General features: G+C 29.3%; 3 protein-coding genes across 3 annotated transcripts; 1 reads left to right on the top strand and 2 right to left on the bottom strand.

The window, feature by feature from the left end:
- On the bottom strand, positions 1 to 1,375 carry LOC137832178 (uncharacterized). Its single transcript, XM_068640206.2, has one exon. It carries the CDS (start codon positions 898 to 900, stop codon positions 277 to 279), a length of 624 nt encoding a protein of 207 aa, XP_068496307.2. The 5' UTR covers positions 901 to 1,375; the 3' UTR covers positions 1 to 276.
- Positions 1,376 to 7,670: 6,295 nt separating this feature from the next.
- Positions 7,671 to 10,259, top strand: LOC137832177 (mitochondrial pyruvate carrier 4). The gene is made up of 5 exons (XM_068640205.2): positions 7,671 to 7,730; positions 8,556 to 8,654; positions 8,935 to 8,987; positions 9,629 to 9,702; positions 10,038 to 10,259. The coding sequence occupies exons 1-5, from the start codon at positions 7,676 to 7,678 to the stop codon at positions 10,075 to 10,077; spliced, it is 321 nt and encodes a 106-aa protein (XP_068496306.2). The 5' UTR covers positions 7,671 to 7,675; the 3' UTR covers positions 10,078 to 10,259.
- A 3,664-nt stretch (positions 10,260 to 13,923) lies between these two features.
- Positions 13,924 to 17,751, bottom strand: LOC137832176 (golgin family A protein). The gene is made up of 3 exons (XM_068640204.2): positions 17,142 to 17,751; positions 14,753 to 14,923; positions 13,924 to 14,366 (listed from the first exon to the last, which is right to left on the bottom strand). The coding sequence occupies exons 1-3, from the start codon at positions 17,469 to 17,471 to the stop codon at positions 14,238 to 14,240; spliced, it is 630 nt and encodes a 209-aa protein (XP_068496305.1). The 5' UTR covers positions 17,472 to 17,751; the 3' UTR covers positions 13,924 to 14,237.
- Between the last annotated feature and the right edge of the window lie 208 nt (positions 17,752 to 17,959).

Genomic DNA, 17,959 nt, shown 5'->3' with positions numbered 1-17,959 from the left:
TGAATTCAAAATTTGATATATATGACTTGATTGAAAGATTATATATAACAAAACTCTAACCCCCTGAATTACAGAAGAAACATCCATTTCGTGTTAAACATTGCAGGGTAGCGGTGATTGATTAATGTACAAAAGCAAAAATAAAAAGGAACAAGAAAAAGTAAGGGAGGTGGTGTAAATATTAATATTAAAATCTAAACCTACCTTTCCTCTTCTCTTCTCTTCCTTTCTTCATTATCTAGTTTTCTTCTTCATTATTATCTCTGCCAACTTCACTCACTGTCCCCACCCGCCCCAAATCCTTTCACCAATGAAACTCACAAACCTTCTCACAGACCCTTTCTCCTCAACCGCAACCCCTTCACAACCTTCGCCACCGCCACCGCCACCCTCCAACACCGCTTCCAACTCGCCCGAGTCGTGACTCGCCACACTCGCCAACTCGGACCGCTTCAACTCGCTCGAATGCGCTTGCTTACTATTACTGCTATCGCTGCTCCCCGCTTTCCTGTGGTTCCTCTTCTCCTTCTTCCCCTTACCGTTCTTCTTCCCCTTGTTTCCAGTCTGAGCCAAAGAATCCTCGTACGCGTCGATGATCTCGTGTATGAGCTGGCGATTCGGCGACTCGTCCCACCTGACCCAGTAAGTCGTGTAGCAGCCGAAGCAGCTGCAGTTGAACGCAGGGGAATGGGCGGTTTCCGCAGCGCTTTTCCGGCGGGGGTTGCTGGAGAAAGTGGAGGCGGCGGCGGAGGAGCAGGAGATGAGATAGGAGAGAACCTCCCGGTCGTCCGGCGAGAGCGCGGCCGCGAGGGTGAGTATGGCAGTGGGGAGGAAAGCGAGGTGGTCGGAGATGAGCGGTGGCGACGGGTGAACCGTCCCTTTATGGTAGAGCTTCTTCATGAGGAGGGAGAAAATGGTGATTGCGTTGGTTACTCTTTCTTCTTCTTTTTCTTATCTAACGCTGAACAGAAAGAGAGAGAAAATGGGAGAGGCTTTGGACTTTGAAGGGTTGCGAGGGTTCTTAATCAGGGTTTTCTTTTTCTACCTTTTTCCCTTTTTTTTTAAATAAACAAATGAATTAGGAGCAGAGAGAGAGAAAACTAGGTATTGGAGAGGTTGGTGACGTAGATTTTGGGTTAGGGAAATGTTCCCCTGCGACGCGGCACTGCTTTATCTTATGAGTGAGTGTGTGTAGACTTGGTATTAGGGCACTCTTGTCGTGGGACCCACGTCCCTCTTTTGTCCCTGTCTTCTCATATTGCTTGCTTGTAGGGTTCTGATTCTGATCATTACACTGTTCTTACTCACTCACAATTAACCCTACTCTCAACATCAGTTTAGCTTTTTTAATTAAGCTTCATCACATCATGATTTATGTGTGAGATTTACTTTTTCTTTTCCTAATATATCCAAATTTCACAAATCAATATCCACCTCATATACTACTCCTATTTCTATTTATTTCTGCCTATCAAGTTATTCAATTTTTTATCAGACTAATTCAATTATTTTAAAATAAATTACAAATTTCACATGCTTTCTAGATTATGTTGTTATCATAGCAATGCCAGCAACTTCTGCAAATACTTCAAATCATGCATTAGGGTTTTGTTTGGTGGGATTGGTTTGGCCTATATAAAATATATGACGGCTTTTTTACTCTCTCACATGAATTTGTCACTTCAATTATTATTATATTATTATATGGACTACAAATCGTTATCGGCTTTATCGTCATCACGGTTTATTTATATTCTCCGTATTTTTATTTCCACCAAACCAATTTTTATATTTACTTCATTTCAGCAGTAACAAGTACTTTTATGTGATAAATTAAGTACTTTTATGTGATAAAATAAAAGTATATTAAAATAATTTTTAAAAATATAGTGAATTATATATTATATATGTTTAAGTTTTAATTTAGTTTTGTATTTAAAGTTCGAGATGAAAATAATAACTTTGAAAGGGTATTGTCTTAAAAGAATTTGAACTAGCACAACAAGTCTTAATGATAGAAAAACAGAACAAGAAGGTAAATTTAATAAAAAAAAATTGTGTCAATAGAAATCTCACAAAAAAAAGTTATCCCTTTGGAACATCTCTTTCAATTCCTTTTTCTCCTCCCAATAATCCCAATAATCATATAAAGTACTAATTTTAAGTTTGGTCTTGGTTTAGTCATCTTTTTTTCTTTTCTTCAACCTCATCTCTTCTTTTAAAAGATGCATACATTACTTGAATTTTTTATAGTTAAAGAGATTATGGGGTTTTAAAGTTTGTGGGTAATTATTGGTTTGAGTTTGAATCCTTAAGTATTCAGGGGATTTTCTTGAGATTTTGCGTCATTCTCTTTTTGGAGTCTTAAATATCTAGTTGTATAAAATAAAATAAAGTAACACAAACTAACTTTATTATGAATTTTAAGTTATAAGTGTATGAGTGATTTTAGATTGTGAAAATATGAGAAATTTAGTGGTAATATAGGTTCATTTGGTTAAATAGAATAGGATTTGTATTAATTGAAGAATTATGATGATATTTTTTATTTGTTGGGTCTTGTAGAAATTGATGGTGATGATTTATAAGTTGGGTGAGTATTAAGCGTGTAAACGTGTGAAAATGTGAAATCGGTGTTATAGGTTATTTTCTAAATTTATGCATGAGTTAGTTGGAAATTGTTTGGCAATTGAACTTTGGAGTTGAATTGATTTTCAATATAATATTTTGATATAGCGAGTTATGAATTTGATTAAGAGTGGTTTTTTTTATTGATTATGTTAGGGAGTATCATATTTTATTTGTTAGGATTTTTAAACCAACCTAAGCTAAACAAATTTTATTTTGATTAAAAGTAATATGGTCCAAGTTTTGGGTTGAATTGTGTTTTGTTTATATTTGATTAATTTTTTAGTTGTTTGTCATGCATGAGTAAGATAACTCTCACTTAAATAAATATTCTTTGTTTGAGTAAGATGATCACCAATAACAAATAGTATTTTATTGGAAAATGGCATTTAAATAATGAAAATTTATTCTAGCAATAATCCTCTGCTTAATATGTCATGTATTACGTTACCAAACTAATTTTAAAAAGTTTGAATGTTGCATGATGTAGGTTAAACATTATGTTTCATATTTTAATATTTTATTTAATTTAAATTTACCATGTTAATTGTAGTTATGGACTGTGATGTATATAAATGTGTAAGAAATGAATGAGATGAGATTAAAGAGATATTTATGCAAGGTAAGGCAACGTTAATATAATGTAACGTGATATAGTGTGTGGGTTGAGTCATGGGATGTGATAATTAGATTCCAAGGTTTATTAATAATTTTAATTAATTAATTAATACATCAATTAATAAAAAGTCGATGAAATCTCTTATTCTTTATCATGACGAGCGTACTAGAAGCTATCCCAGTATTAGTAAAAGAATGAAATAGAAAATTATATAGTGAAAAAATATGTTTATTACTAGCATGGTTACGCGTTATATTAGTTTTATATATTTTATTTAGAAAAAAAAATATTTTATTAAAAAAATTAGTTACTTATATTATTAAATACTATATACATAATATATATAAAAAAATAAATTATAAAAGATAAAAATAACGGATACTCAATTATAACTGAAAATCTAAAATATTATATAATAAATATACATTATAACTGATAAAATGAACATCTTTTATGATTAAAAAGCATAAATGTGTGTTCTTAATTTTTCAGAAAATTTGGGTAATGAAACTTTAAGCACATCTTCACAAATCTTTATGACAAATTTAATTATTAATTTATTATAAAGATGATTGATTATTTCAAAATTTTAAAACTTATTATAAAAATACAAAATATCAATTATCATAACTGAATAAAAAATTATTTTAAATATTGTATATATGATCGTTTAATCAATTACTTCTAATATAATAATTGATATGTGCCATTCTTTTTATGCAATGACTAATATTTTTTAAATTAAATTCAATAAAGTATTTATTTAGAGGTGAATTGTTCAAAACACAGTTAAGCTATACTCTTGTTAACTTTAATAAAAGTACTATACTGTAAAAAATTAGATTAAAACATAATTTTATAATTATTAATATTTATAATAATTAAGAGAAATATGTTATCGTATTTAAATCAAAGTTTCAGTAATATTTATTGATATTAAAAATGTATATGTAAAATAATAAATATAAATATATATGGTCGATATTTTTAAAAAAAATCCAAATTAAATAACGGTTTTTATCATGATAAGTTTTTGTTTTTTTCAAATAGTTACTAAATGGTTTTATCAATCCAATCGACCAACACATTCCGATTATCGATATTGAGACAAAAATTGCACTTTAATTTTAAATAGAATTTTAAAATGTTTACAAAATATCAATAAAAAAGTGAATATAAAATAACTAAAAAATAAAGATAAATAAAAATGGACCCATATATAAATTTGAATCTTATTTTCAAATTAAAATATATATTTAGAAGTTATTATATAGATCTATAATATAATGCTATATACATATATGTATGTATATTTCTTAACCTATTATCTATAGGTGTAAGAAAAATTTATTGAAAGAAACAAAAGTTATTTCAGTATCTTCACTTATAAGTAAACAGTTTGCAAGCAAAAAGTAATACGCAAGATTTTGCCTCCGATAACGATAATTTCACAAACACCATAGTCTTATATGGTTTGAAAAATAATTTTTTTTTGTCCACAACGATATAAAGATGAGGGTACAATACAAACTATGGGAAATCAATTTTCTTACCTATAGTCAAATACTTACTCACTAAGAAAGCTTAACACCCAAAAATATCAAATAAACCTTTTTCACCACACTAAATTATTACATAATACCCAATATTACAATAAAAAGTTACTTTGCACTAATTTTAAAGGATCAAGACATTTAGTTCCTTTTATTTTCATTTTATTTAATGTACTTTTATCAATAATTATAAATCGTAAATTTATCAATTTTAATGTAATTTATTTTCGTAAATTGCACTAAGAAAATTATGCAAAGAGGCCGTGTTTTTTCTATATTTTTTTCAACGATGCAACTTCATTGATAAACTAGCATTATGCATTATAAATATTTATTTTATATATTTAAAAGTCATAATAAATATGTAGTTTCATATGTTAAGATTACTTTTTTAATTCATAAATTATATTTTAGATTTTAACAGTCTTAATTGTGATATAACATCACTTTTAACTATTGTCAACTTTAGAAATGTTATAATTTAATTTAGATCTAAAATAAAAGACGATAAATTAAAAATGATGAGTGATTAAAGTAAATCAAGTTTATATATGTAAAAAGAATATGTAAAAATATGTAAAAACATGCTATCTTCTTTACAGTTTAGAATTATTTAAACAACTAATTAAAAAATCTTGAAAGTAATGATCTTAACATTAGCTAGTTCATTTATCAATCTGCATAATTTGAACAACCATCATTAATGACGAGAAGAAATTGTTTCTGTGATATGAATACTTTAATTTCTTTATTTTGCAAAATCATACTTCACACACCATTACTAGGCGTAAAACAACAAATTGTGAATAAAAATCTGGAAAAAACAGATTATCACCGTTCAAAAAATCATTTTTTCATTATATTTTCCATCTATGAGAAAATATATTTCTATTTCAGTTCCGCATATACAGGTTTAAAAGATAAAAAAGACGTAAATAAATATTCTCATAAAATACAATTATGAACTACCCAATTTATAAAAACAAAACTTTTTATTATAAATTATCTTGAGTCCAAACATTTGATATTGATATCTATCATATAAAAAAAGTTGGTTTTTGTAAACTCATATATGGATAATTCATAATTGTATTTTATGAGAATATTTATTTACGTCTTTTTTTATTTTTGAAACCTATATATGCGGAACTAAAACAGAAAGATATTTTTGTTTTACGCCTAGTAATGGTGTGTTAGTTATGAATTCCAGAATACTACTGGAAGAGAAAATCTGACTTACAGATTTGGATTTTCCGAAAACTTGTGAGAATATTTATGTCACATTACCCGTGGAACAAGAAAAAGCCCAATTAAGTTGTAAAACGTTAGGCCCAACACACTTAACCTTTTTTTCCTTCTTCATTCCTTTATTCTTTCTTTTTTATTTATCTTTATTTCTTCTGTATTTTTCTTATGTGTTAAGAATCAATTCTATCATGACATATTTCAATTACAACAAGTGTCTTTTTTTGTTTGAAAACATCTTAATTTCATTTTTTTTACTAGTATTTGGGTTCAATATTATTTGATAAATTGAGAAAAATGATTATTTTAACTAGTTTAACTTTTGATTGTTTGGTTGTTTCACGTGTTTGTATTGTTATAGGTTTTAAGAATTTTGATTTTTTTTTAATATTTTCTGACAATTGTTTGGAGTGAAGTAACTTTCAGGTAAAGTGAATTATACTTTATGAATGATTATATATATATATATATATATATATATATATTTTATTTAAGTTGAGTTGAAATCTAGAATTGAATAACTAAGTTTATGCATATGTAAATATAAGAAATTGATAACAATTTTATCAATGATTTTGAAATGTTTGACTGTCATGTTTGGTTTGACTAAAACTTAGTATAATAATTAGATTTAATATTATTAAACTTTAATATGTTGTGAATTGAAAATTCAATTTTATTAAACTTTGAATGATTATTTTGACTATAAATAATTGAACATAAAATTTGAATAACAAGTGTCTATAATTAGTTATTTTAAACTGATAAAATAAGTTTTTATTTTTTGTATTAGAAATGTTTTGAATTGTTCCCAAAAAAAAGTGTTTTTGGGCATCAAATAAGTAAATTACATTTTCCCACCTGCATGGATCACAGATAAAAGTATAATACATGCTATTATTGATACTAATTTTGATTTTTAAATTATTCATGAACACTGTTATCCTTTACTCATTATTTGTTAATATATTTTTTAAATAGATAGCAATTAAAAGCATTAAAAGCGCACAACAAATCAATTAATACTGCTTAATATTATACTAGTTTAACTTATTTATACCTTTTTTTTAAATCTTATAATTTTAAGTTTGAATAAAACATATTCATACATTTTTTATTGTAAATAATTAGTTATGAATATATATAAATTATCTAATAATGTTAGCTGGAAAAAAAATATTATTATAATTTTTCTAAAAAGTTTTAAATAACTTAAACTAAAGTGTATTAGTTATTAATAAATCATAATATTTTTTTATATAAATTAAGAGAATATTAATATACATTAATACGAGTAGATATTGTTTTAACTTATTTATAATTTTCATAAACTAATACAAAATACTTTAGAAACTATGTATTTGTTTTAAAATAAAATATTTTGATTCTATTTCTACCAGTTTTTCCTTCTCTATAGGTCAACAAGAGAGAAAGGTGTTGACCCAGTGTAAGCAGCCACGCGTCAAATTGTGATTGATTGAAGTTGCGGAGTGGATCTCCTGTCCCGTGGATGATAACTGTAAATAATAATATTGTTTTATATATAAGTATTTTGCTTTCTCTCTTTGCCGCAGTGGTAGAAGCTCAACCGTTTCGCTTTCAATCGAAGAGAAGAACAAAGATTCAATTCATGGCGGCTGGAAAGCTTCAAGCTTTATGGAATCACCCAGCTGGGCCCAAAACCAGTGAGTTTTTGGCATTTCGTTTTGTGGAATTCGTTTGTGTTTTTTTTGCCTATGTTGTTTTCTGGTGGTTCCGATGTTCATTGTTCTGTGGTTGATTTTTTTATTTATTTAATCAGCGACGGAGTTGACTTAAATTACGAATTTTGATTCAGTGATTTGATTAAAGGCACTTGCATTGCTTGGTTTATAACCTTATTTTTTTAAAAAAAATTAACCTAATTTGGCTATGGGTTGCGTCTTTTTATTTTTATTTTTAGGGTGTGAAGGGTTACACAAATGTGCAAGATATCTGGGTTGTTGGGAAGTTGGATTCGTCTATTAATTTAATTTCTGTATACTAGGGGAGGGTTGGGTAGATATAATTGATATGAATGACTTGCAAAACTTGATTGCTCACATGTTGTCATCTGGTAAAAGAAGAAGATATCAACAAACAAACTTGTGCATGAAAATGAGATGCTGTTTTGAAGGATAAGGTCATCTCCAAATATCAATATTTTATAAGCATTATTTTTGCTGGAATTTGTCTGGAAAGGCTGTGCAAATCATATGAATCTAAGGAATACATTTGCAACCTGAATTGGTCATTGTGTGAAGGTAAATGAAGGTAATTAGTTTTGGAGTTGCAGTTGAAAAGATCAAATTGTTGAATGCAGTCCTGTCAATTATATGCATAGATTTGCTTGTGTTATACAACTATCTGTCATTATTTTCCTCCTAATTCAAATTGTTGACACTTTTTATGTTTCTAGTGATCAATTTATTAAGTATCATTGTCATTGTCAGCCTGAGCGAGTGCAAGAATTAACCATTTGCTTTATGCAGTTCACTTCTGGGCACCTACCTTTAAGTGGGGCATCAGCATAGCTAATATTGCTGATTTCGCCAAACCACCTGAGAAACTTTCCTATCCTCAGCAAATAGGTATGCATGTACATAAACAGCTGCATTTACTGCTATCTACTTTATACCCCTCTGACTGTCCCTCTCTCTCACACACTTGTACTCGCACTCGCACTCCAAGTGCTTTAGTTTTTCGCTTGTATTTGATTTTTATGTACATATGCAATTATGCATGTCTGGGTTCCTCAAAAGGTGTGGATAACACTTTGTATTCAAGTTGCTAGCAGTTTAAACCTTATGCACTGGGGTTGGGGTTCATCTACATCTATACTTTGGTAAATGCTTTTTTGTTGTTATGCAGCGGTCACAGCTACCGGAATTATCTGGTCTCGTTACAGCACTGTTATCACTCCAGTAAGTTTTTTTTTTAGACAGATTCTTTTAACTAGTGCAGTAAATGATGATGTATATTTTTGACACTGAGGATCATTTAATAGTGTGGTACTTCTAATATGCAATTTGGCTTCTAACCTTAACTTATTGGCTTCATAGTGAAATTGAATAATGAGATAATTATGTAGCTCGCTTAGACATTCTTCATAAACTTACTTTCGTTCTGAAAGTTTTCTGTATACAAAGCAGCTCACACTTCTCTGTGCGCTTGTGGTGCATGTAAATAGAATCAACCTATTGTTGACTAGCTTTGTTACCATTCCATTCACTTCCAGAGAAACATTACTGTATTCCATTATAGAATATCTAATAAAAGAATGATAACTTTATTATATTTCATTCTCTCAACTTCCATCTTATCCCATCTATCATATATATTCAAAGAGTCATAGACTATAAGTTAATTCGGTGGTATCTATCTATCTACTACTTTTATTGCATTACTGCTATTTTATGAACTTTTTCTTACTGATCATACTATACTGCCGATAAGAAAAATGGAAATTGCTGAAATAGTGATTCTTTTTGGTGGTGGAAAGGGGGTGTACAGTGCAGTTTTTTGCATATTCCAGAACATTTATTAGAATTTGTTTATGTTGCAGAAAAATTGGAACCTGTTTAGTGTAAACATTGCAATGGCAGGGACTGGCTTGTACCAACTCTCACGAAAATTGCGGTACGGGTATTTTTTTTTTTAAGTTTTGGATTATTTATCCTCCCCAAGACCTTGAGTTAGAGGGTTCTTGACACACATTCTTCCTCGTGTGATAATAAGGTTGAATACATCTCACCTTGCCCTGTTCCCTAAAATAGTGGGAATCTCATGCGTCACAGCCTTTATTTTATCAACATTAATGAATTTAAGTTTTTGAGGTGTAGTATTATTGGTATGGTTTATGAGAAAAATAAAAGGCAATAGGCAGGGAAGAAACGCAATTCCATTGTGAAATGAAACTCTGTTTTGTGATAATCTCCATGATACATCATATATTAACTTATGCTAATTTCCAGGCATGATTATTCCTCTGAGGCTGAAATCGCGAAAGAATGATGCCAACAAATATTTCATGTTTTTGTGTACTTGGAAGCTGGTGCCCAGGTTGTAATTTCAGTTCCACCTATAATTTCATTTGTACTTTTACAAGTTTCAGTGTTGAAAAGTATTCTAACTTGTGTGCTGCTGTATTTGATTATGGTAAAATAAGGAAATCAAGATTAGCGGGCAACTGAATACAATTGGTGCATAATGGACATCCTTGATATTTGTTCTTATCATTATCCTTTGGTCTTAAAGTAATCACACTTGTAGTCAATCTGTCACTTGATCCCTAGGTAGTATCAAATGTTGTATTTATCTTATTTTAAAATCTTTCATGTCATTAGTGCTAATGTTAAATCATTTTATTTTTCTATTAAAAGAGAAAATAATTTACAGAATTAAAATATATTCTTTTACAACAATTAAAAGCAAAAAGAATATAATTTACCAAAACAAACAAAAGTGATTTTTGTAGTGATGAAAACATGTTTATGATTTAAACTAATATTATTATGAAGTGAATGATTCAATGTCAGCATGAAATAGGAACGGGTCAAACACGACCAGTTAGAAAACTTTTTATTTTAAACATAACTTTAACTAGAATAATAGATCAAGATGGACACTAAAAAAGATTAGCACGAGTTAAAAATGATGGAAAGATTTAATGTTAGGTTTACATTGAATTTTATGAAATGTTACAGTATTAATCAATTTATATAAAAAATGAATTTTGTCTATCAAACTGTGAAGCTTATAATTATAAAAAATGAGTTTTGTTAATTCAGTTTTAGCTTCATATTATAAATTAAATTTTATTAAAATTAATAATAATAAAATCATAAAATAGTTTATATTTGAATATATTTTAAAAATATATTAGATTAATTTGGATATATATATATATATATATATATATATATAAAACATCAAATAATTTTATATTAATATAATTTTTTTAAAATGTATAATATATGTAAAATAATTTTAATTTAAGAAAAAACCTTAAAAATTTCATAAAATAAAAAAAGATTAAATAATATTAATATTTGATACAAACTATAGGAGTGTAATTTAATTTCTTTGTATTTAGAATTATAAATTTTAAATAAAATTATTTTAACAAAATCTTAGCAATGGATCATGGATTTTCTTTGTTGCACTATAAGGACTCACTACATCACCAATGCCAACAGTTAGAGGATGTTTCTTCCTGCAACTCCGGAACTTCTTATGCTATTCCATAGGTCATACAAAAAAACAATTTTGTCTTTAAACAATACATTCTATAATTTTTTTTTTATTATTATTTACACTTTTCAGATTGTATGAGATGTATTTTTGAATTGTATAATTTAGAATTTTTTTTTCTTCTAAAAAGGTGTATTTTGGAACAATATTTTTTGAATTTTACGATATGAAATGAAATATTATAGATTATAGAATTCAGAAGATATTTTTATTTTATGATTTAGTGTTTTTTTTAGATTATTTATTTGAAAATAAAAAATATTAATAAAATAAAAGTATTTTTAGTATTTTAAAAAATATAAGATATAGAGTTGCAGGAAGAAAAATAGCAGACACACTTTGCATCCTAATCACCTTCCGAGATCAAAGGGTTGAGACTTATGATATTATAGCTTTATAATACATATATTGATAGGTAGTGGTTGTTTCTCACTTTTGGTTGGTATCAAAGTGCAACTAGATGAAGTGTAAATCATAAAATTAAGGACATAACCTAACACAAGATGTTCAATAACATAAATGTTTTTATTAAATAAAAGTGAGAAGATAATGGAGATAAAATCATATTTAATGAAGAATAATATATTGTGTGGCCACGAAGTGACTTGACTAATTATACCAATAAACTAATATCAATGAGATAAATTAAAGAGAATTACCAAAAGAGACTAAAGGAGAGTACTTGAGCATATAATTATTCTCTATTTACATGTTCGTGTCCAACAAATAAATACAAAGCGTGTTTTCGTCTTTAAACAAAAGTGTCCATGTTTAGTTATGAGTGGAAAGAATTAAAAGTCTTCTTGTTCTCAAGAATAGAACAAATTCTTTTTCATTTTACAATAAATGCTAGAATGTGCATTATCAAAATACTTTTCCATTTCTTTCAATTTCAAATCCACTCTAACATCTTAATTCCAATAGAAAAGAAAGAAAAGGAGGGACACTCTTTTTTTTCATTATATTTTTTTTTTCTTTACTCCTTTTACTCTCTCCATGTGTTCTCCTCTAGTGTCTTGCTCTCTCAACATAAAAACTATACTGATAAAAAACAATTATTTAGAAAAATAACTTCAATTTTTGTAAACAATTTGGATATCAGTAACTCATGATTTATTCAAAAGTACTTGTAGAAATATGTTTTGTTAAGATAGTCTAAGAATTGAATATATGTCAATAAATTTAGCATGCATCTTATTCTATCAATTAAGTTAGACATGCACATATGCAAAGAGAACATATAACTTTTATAAATTTGATACAATTTAAATGTTATAGAAATATTTTAAAAAAATATAAGTCTTACTAATGAGATTTTTACCTCTAAACTAAAAAAAATTAGTGAAAGTAAACACAGTTAATAAAATAAAAAATAAATTTTGACCTTGTAATCACATTGAAGACTTATATTTTAACACCATTATGAAAACACTGATTACAAAAATGTATAATAAATTATATTAATATTGAAAGAGATACACAGTGAGTCAATACACGTATTTAATCTTGTTGGAAGTATAATATATTATGTACTCAAACATGATTAAGAATCTACTTTGCATAAAACACATAATTAATTATATGAACTAAAATTAAAAAAAAAATTGTATATTTTTTAGAATATATTTTATAAATCAGTAGTACATATTTAATTATGTTGGAAGTATATATAATTTAAAAGTTTTTTTTTTGTTAGAATAGGATAACTATCATATAATTTTCTAGACAATTGTTTGGTTATTTTAATGGGAATGAGTTAGGGTAAAAGATATCAATATTGCATAATCTATCATCTCTTCTCTTCATCATCATTATTTTTATTATATTATTATTATTACTATCTTATATGAATCATCATCATTATCATTTCTTCATGTCATCGTATATTCTTATTATTGTCAATATCTTATATAAATTATTATTATTATTATCATAGTTCTCATTATTATATCAACCATCATCACTCTTAATATTTTTTTCAAAACTTTTATCCAATATTTTTACTATTTTTATTATTATTTCTTTTTTTCACTATCATCATATCATAACAATTAAAGTAATTAACTACTCTCACCATAATCATTAATGTTATAATTTTTTCATTATTATTGTCAATGTCTCTTCTTTTATTACTATTATTATTATTATCACAGTTATCATAATTATTATTTCTTTTATTATTGTTGCCATTATCTTTAGCCCCTTATATATTTATTGTCACTATCGCATCATCATCATAATCATTTTATTGATGATGTTATAGTCATTGTAACTATTTCCTTCAAGCACCAAATATAAGTAATGTTTTTCTTATTCTTATTTATCATTTTTCTACTTTTATACCCATGAAATTATATATTAGGGATAAAAAAACAAATTTATCACTTTAAAATCTCATTTAAGCCACATAACTTTATCCTTCTATCTCTCTATCACATATTTTCAGTCTTAAAAACAGCATGTGAAAATTAATTAATCTACTAAAATAAATGATGAAGTGGTATTATTTCAATTCAAAAGGCAAAATTATTCAACTATAATCAGTAGAACAAACAGATTTTTGTCAGGAATCTTAATTTCTAAAAAATCCAATATAGCTCCACATGATTGTAGGTTCAAAGTCCATAATATCCTATTTCAATAAATATATGGACAAAAATATGTCCAATGATTGAGAGAATGGGTACACTATCCGTTCAATACATATTACGATCAGCGCAGCAAGGACACTGAGTAAAAAAATCCACATCAAAGCCATATGCCGTTACAATAATCCAACCTACAATAACTAATGGTTGAACATAAAGCCAGGGGAAAATTCCCTTCCATCAGACAAATGTATAGGCTGAACCATTTACGTCCAACGTAGAATCATGAGACCCCTGTTCATGTTTCATTACCACTCAAGTTAACTAGCGTCACTACCCATCTCTTGTTTGATTAGTTTTTGAATCAGAATCATGTTCATCTTCGTGTGATGTCAAGCCCAAACTTAAATCCAACGTGCTTTCATTCAGATCTTGGCGCACCACCTGATTTTTGTATTGAGACTGAAAAATACAAGACCAAAGTCACTAGTTTTGCATATTATTATTAAAACGAAAGGGGATCTGCCCTTCAGTTCATTGGTCACCCCTGTGAACTTTAAATTTAGTAACAGAACATATTTGAGACATGCAGACCACTGAGTACATGATAGTAATGGCCAATACATAAATTTTCAAATTGCCTAATGCTTTGTTTGAACCATAAAAATTGTCCAAAATCTAAAAAGACAGATGAGAACCATCAATCATGGTCAAATTTTTACCACATAAATGATTCCCATTCATCAATTTATGTGGGCTGCAATTACTCCTTTGTAGACAATACTCTATAAAATAGGAAGAAAATGTGGAGAAACATGACGTAAACAAAGAAACACGCAAAGCTTTACCTGACTTTCTTCCATTGGAACATCATTTATGTCAGGCTTTTCATCCAAAGTTTCATTCTTGCGAGCTGGCTCTGCTGCACCCGAATCAGCATCAATTGGTTTAGATTCATCAACCTTCTCAGCACCCTCATTTTCAGCAGCCTCATTTCTCTGCTCCTCTAGTAAAGCAACCTGCAACATCAGACTACCCAGGTTATCACCCCTTCCCAACTTCAGTGCCACTGGACAGAATAGTATCGTATTAATTCATTATCATCACTAAAAGCATGAAAATTTGAATAAGTCATCAATAGTGCAAGAACACCATGGAACAAAAGCTCTGGTTAGTCCAGCAGAATTACTTTATAATATTGAATATGATTAGTTCTGTGACAATTTTTAAAGATAACTCACAAATACAATACTGATTTGAAAGCAAAATCACTGGTGGTGCGAATGCATTCATAGGAAACAAGATAAACAGCAATAATGTTGCACATACCATTTCCAACATTAGAGGAAAGTGTAAAATGCCCAATACAACACTATAATAAATCTACAACAATACACCACCGAATCATGTCCCACAATAATTAATGAGAAGAAACATCTTTAGACAAACTGTGGCTAACTGCATCAATACCACCAATTTGAAATCATACCAGTGCATGGCAAACCACATACTGTAGATCTAACATACTACAAATGCATCTAGATAACTAAAAGAAGAATGAACCTCCATTTTAGCCCTCATGACTTTTGGAACATCAAGTTAGCCCTTGAAAGATTATTACATCAGTTTGGTTTTTGACATCAAATTTATTCCATAGGTGACTCTTTATCAGGACCAAAATCTTTGTCATTGCAAAATTGATTTTGATAATATTTTGAGGAATAAATTGGGGGTTTATGGTTAATAATATTATTACGCTGGTTGTCTTGCATATAATGCAATACAACAGAAAAAAGCTTATCAAGAAATGATCGACTAAAAATCCTACAAATGTTTATCAGGAAAGGAAATGAGATTATATTACAGATGTTCAGAAAATGAGATCAACCATCCACCTATAGTGTATGCATGTTTGGTTCAGTTAACTCCTCATAAATAATCACTTATTTTTGTCAGTTTTCTGAGAAAGCTCTTTGAAAGAAAAAAGTATTTCTCAGAAATGTTGTTTCCAACCACGTGCACATTCAGCCTAAATCATCTTCCATCAAGGGGAATTGAATACCCCCTGCCCCAAAAAAGAATATAGAAACAAATTATTGAAAACCACAAATGGATCCTCCCCATTAAACTCTATTTAGGGTCACAAATAACTATGAAAATATATCCTCCCTTTCCATCTCCATAAAAGCAGTCCTTCTCTCCAACACTTAGGTTCTCACTCCCCTTTTTCTTATTCATAGAACTTAAGTTCAGATATTTGAGTGACTGAGAAATGTTATCTTATGCACTAGAGTTGTTATGTTCATCTATCATATAAATTGCACATTTGCAGTTATCATTTGTTTCTAAATCCCTGCCTTGGACAAACAAACCCACTTTTTTATATGTTTTATCATTGATTACCTTCATTTAATCATCACTAATCACCTCTAGTTCTAGAGTAAATTCCCATATCAAATTACCATACACTCCATTTTTGGAGCATTAAAAGTTGAGTGAAGTTCACTTCTGAAACAAAGAACTTGGACACTTGGGATAGTGGTAGAGAGGAGGGGAGGGGGATAAAAAAATCATGTTTCTTAACTCTTTCTTCAAAGTTTTGACCAACTGATAGCTCATGCAGTAATGCAAAGTGGGCAGTTTCATTTGACGACATTTAGGAACATAAAGATGGCTAGGTAATTCAACCTCCTCCCCAATAAAATATTTTTGTAGGAGTTAGAAAACTAATTTAATATTTTTGAGATACAAAAGTCACCAAAATAAAAATGCTTCTTCTTGATCAGCTGATTGGCAATCCCACTTAAAACTATGCTTTTAATTCAAATACTCACAGATACACATTATCTCAATTTAAATTAAATCCCACCAAATTGATTTGAGTTTCCCAACATCCCAACAAGCAAATCTTAACCGGTAAAAAAAAAAAGATAAGAAAGCTACCGTTAGAATCAGTTGTTTGTAATCTCATTGTTCCCACATTTCCTATCATTCATTACCTTTTATAAATAAATAAAATTTAGAAAAAGATTAATATCAGGAAACAACTTTCAATCGTGCTTCAAGAAAAGGGGACAAGAAGGAAACAAGAAAAACCGAATAAGACACAAATTATCAGGATATTGTAGTCACTACTACAAGCAATCAATTCACACTTAGCGAACATATCAGTGATGTTTGTATTAAACCCTAAAATAATCTAATTAAGAAGTGAGGGAAACAGTGTAATTTGAATACCGGAACATATTTGAATTTTCTCCGAGGCGGTTCTTCGGGTTGCTCCGGAGGCACATCCTTGGCGTTACCGTTGGCGGTGGCGCTGTTGGAGTTGTTGTTGGTGGTGGTGTTGTGGCTTTGAGTGATAGGGGTCCACTTGTAGAGGAGAAGATGAGAGGCGTTGGAAGAATGAGTGTGGTTGTGATTGTGATTGGTGTGGGAATTAGAGGAAGCAGAAGAGGGTGCTACGTGGACCCATTTCTTCTTCCACTTCCGCACCGGTCCAGTGAACACCGTGGCCGGTCCATACCGAGTCGAGGACCGTCCTAGTCGGGCCCCAACTCCCTCCATCTATACCAGATCTGCCTCCGATCCGCCTCCGCCAAAACAAAATCCACCCGCCCTTTTTTCAGTTTCTTTTTTCTTCAGATAATATTTTGATTTTGTTGCAATTTTTCTTCTCTTCAAAACCTTCTCCTTCTTTCCCTTTCTCTCTCTACATAAATACAAAACACTGTCTCTTCTTTTCCGTCTGGGTCAGAGATCCCGTCTTCTGGTTTTTGCTTTGGCCAATCAGGGCCGTCCATAGTGCCTTTTGATGCCACTGGAGCGGGTCGGATCCAATTGGATCGGGCTTGTATTTATCCACATTCCGTTTTTATTAATCGGACCCAAATTTTGACGACTTCAAAGAATTATAATTTTAAAAATTGAATTATATTTTAATATATTCAACCGTTTTAACATTATTATTGTTATTTTAAAACTTGAAACCGACATAAGCAATACACAAGAATGATAATTTTAATTGCTGTTTTATGAAGAGTAGGATGAAGTAT

This window comes from Phaseolus vulgaris, chromosome 6 (genome assembly GCF_051622355.1).
Source record: "Phaseolus vulgaris cultivar YP4 chromosome 6, ASM5162235v1, whole genome shotgun sequence".
Lineage (NCBI taxonomy): Eukaryota > Viridiplantae > Streptophyta > Magnoliopsida > Fabales > Fabaceae > Phaseolus > Phaseolus vulgaris.
This window is presented reverse-complemented; position numbering and strand designations above follow the sequence as displayed.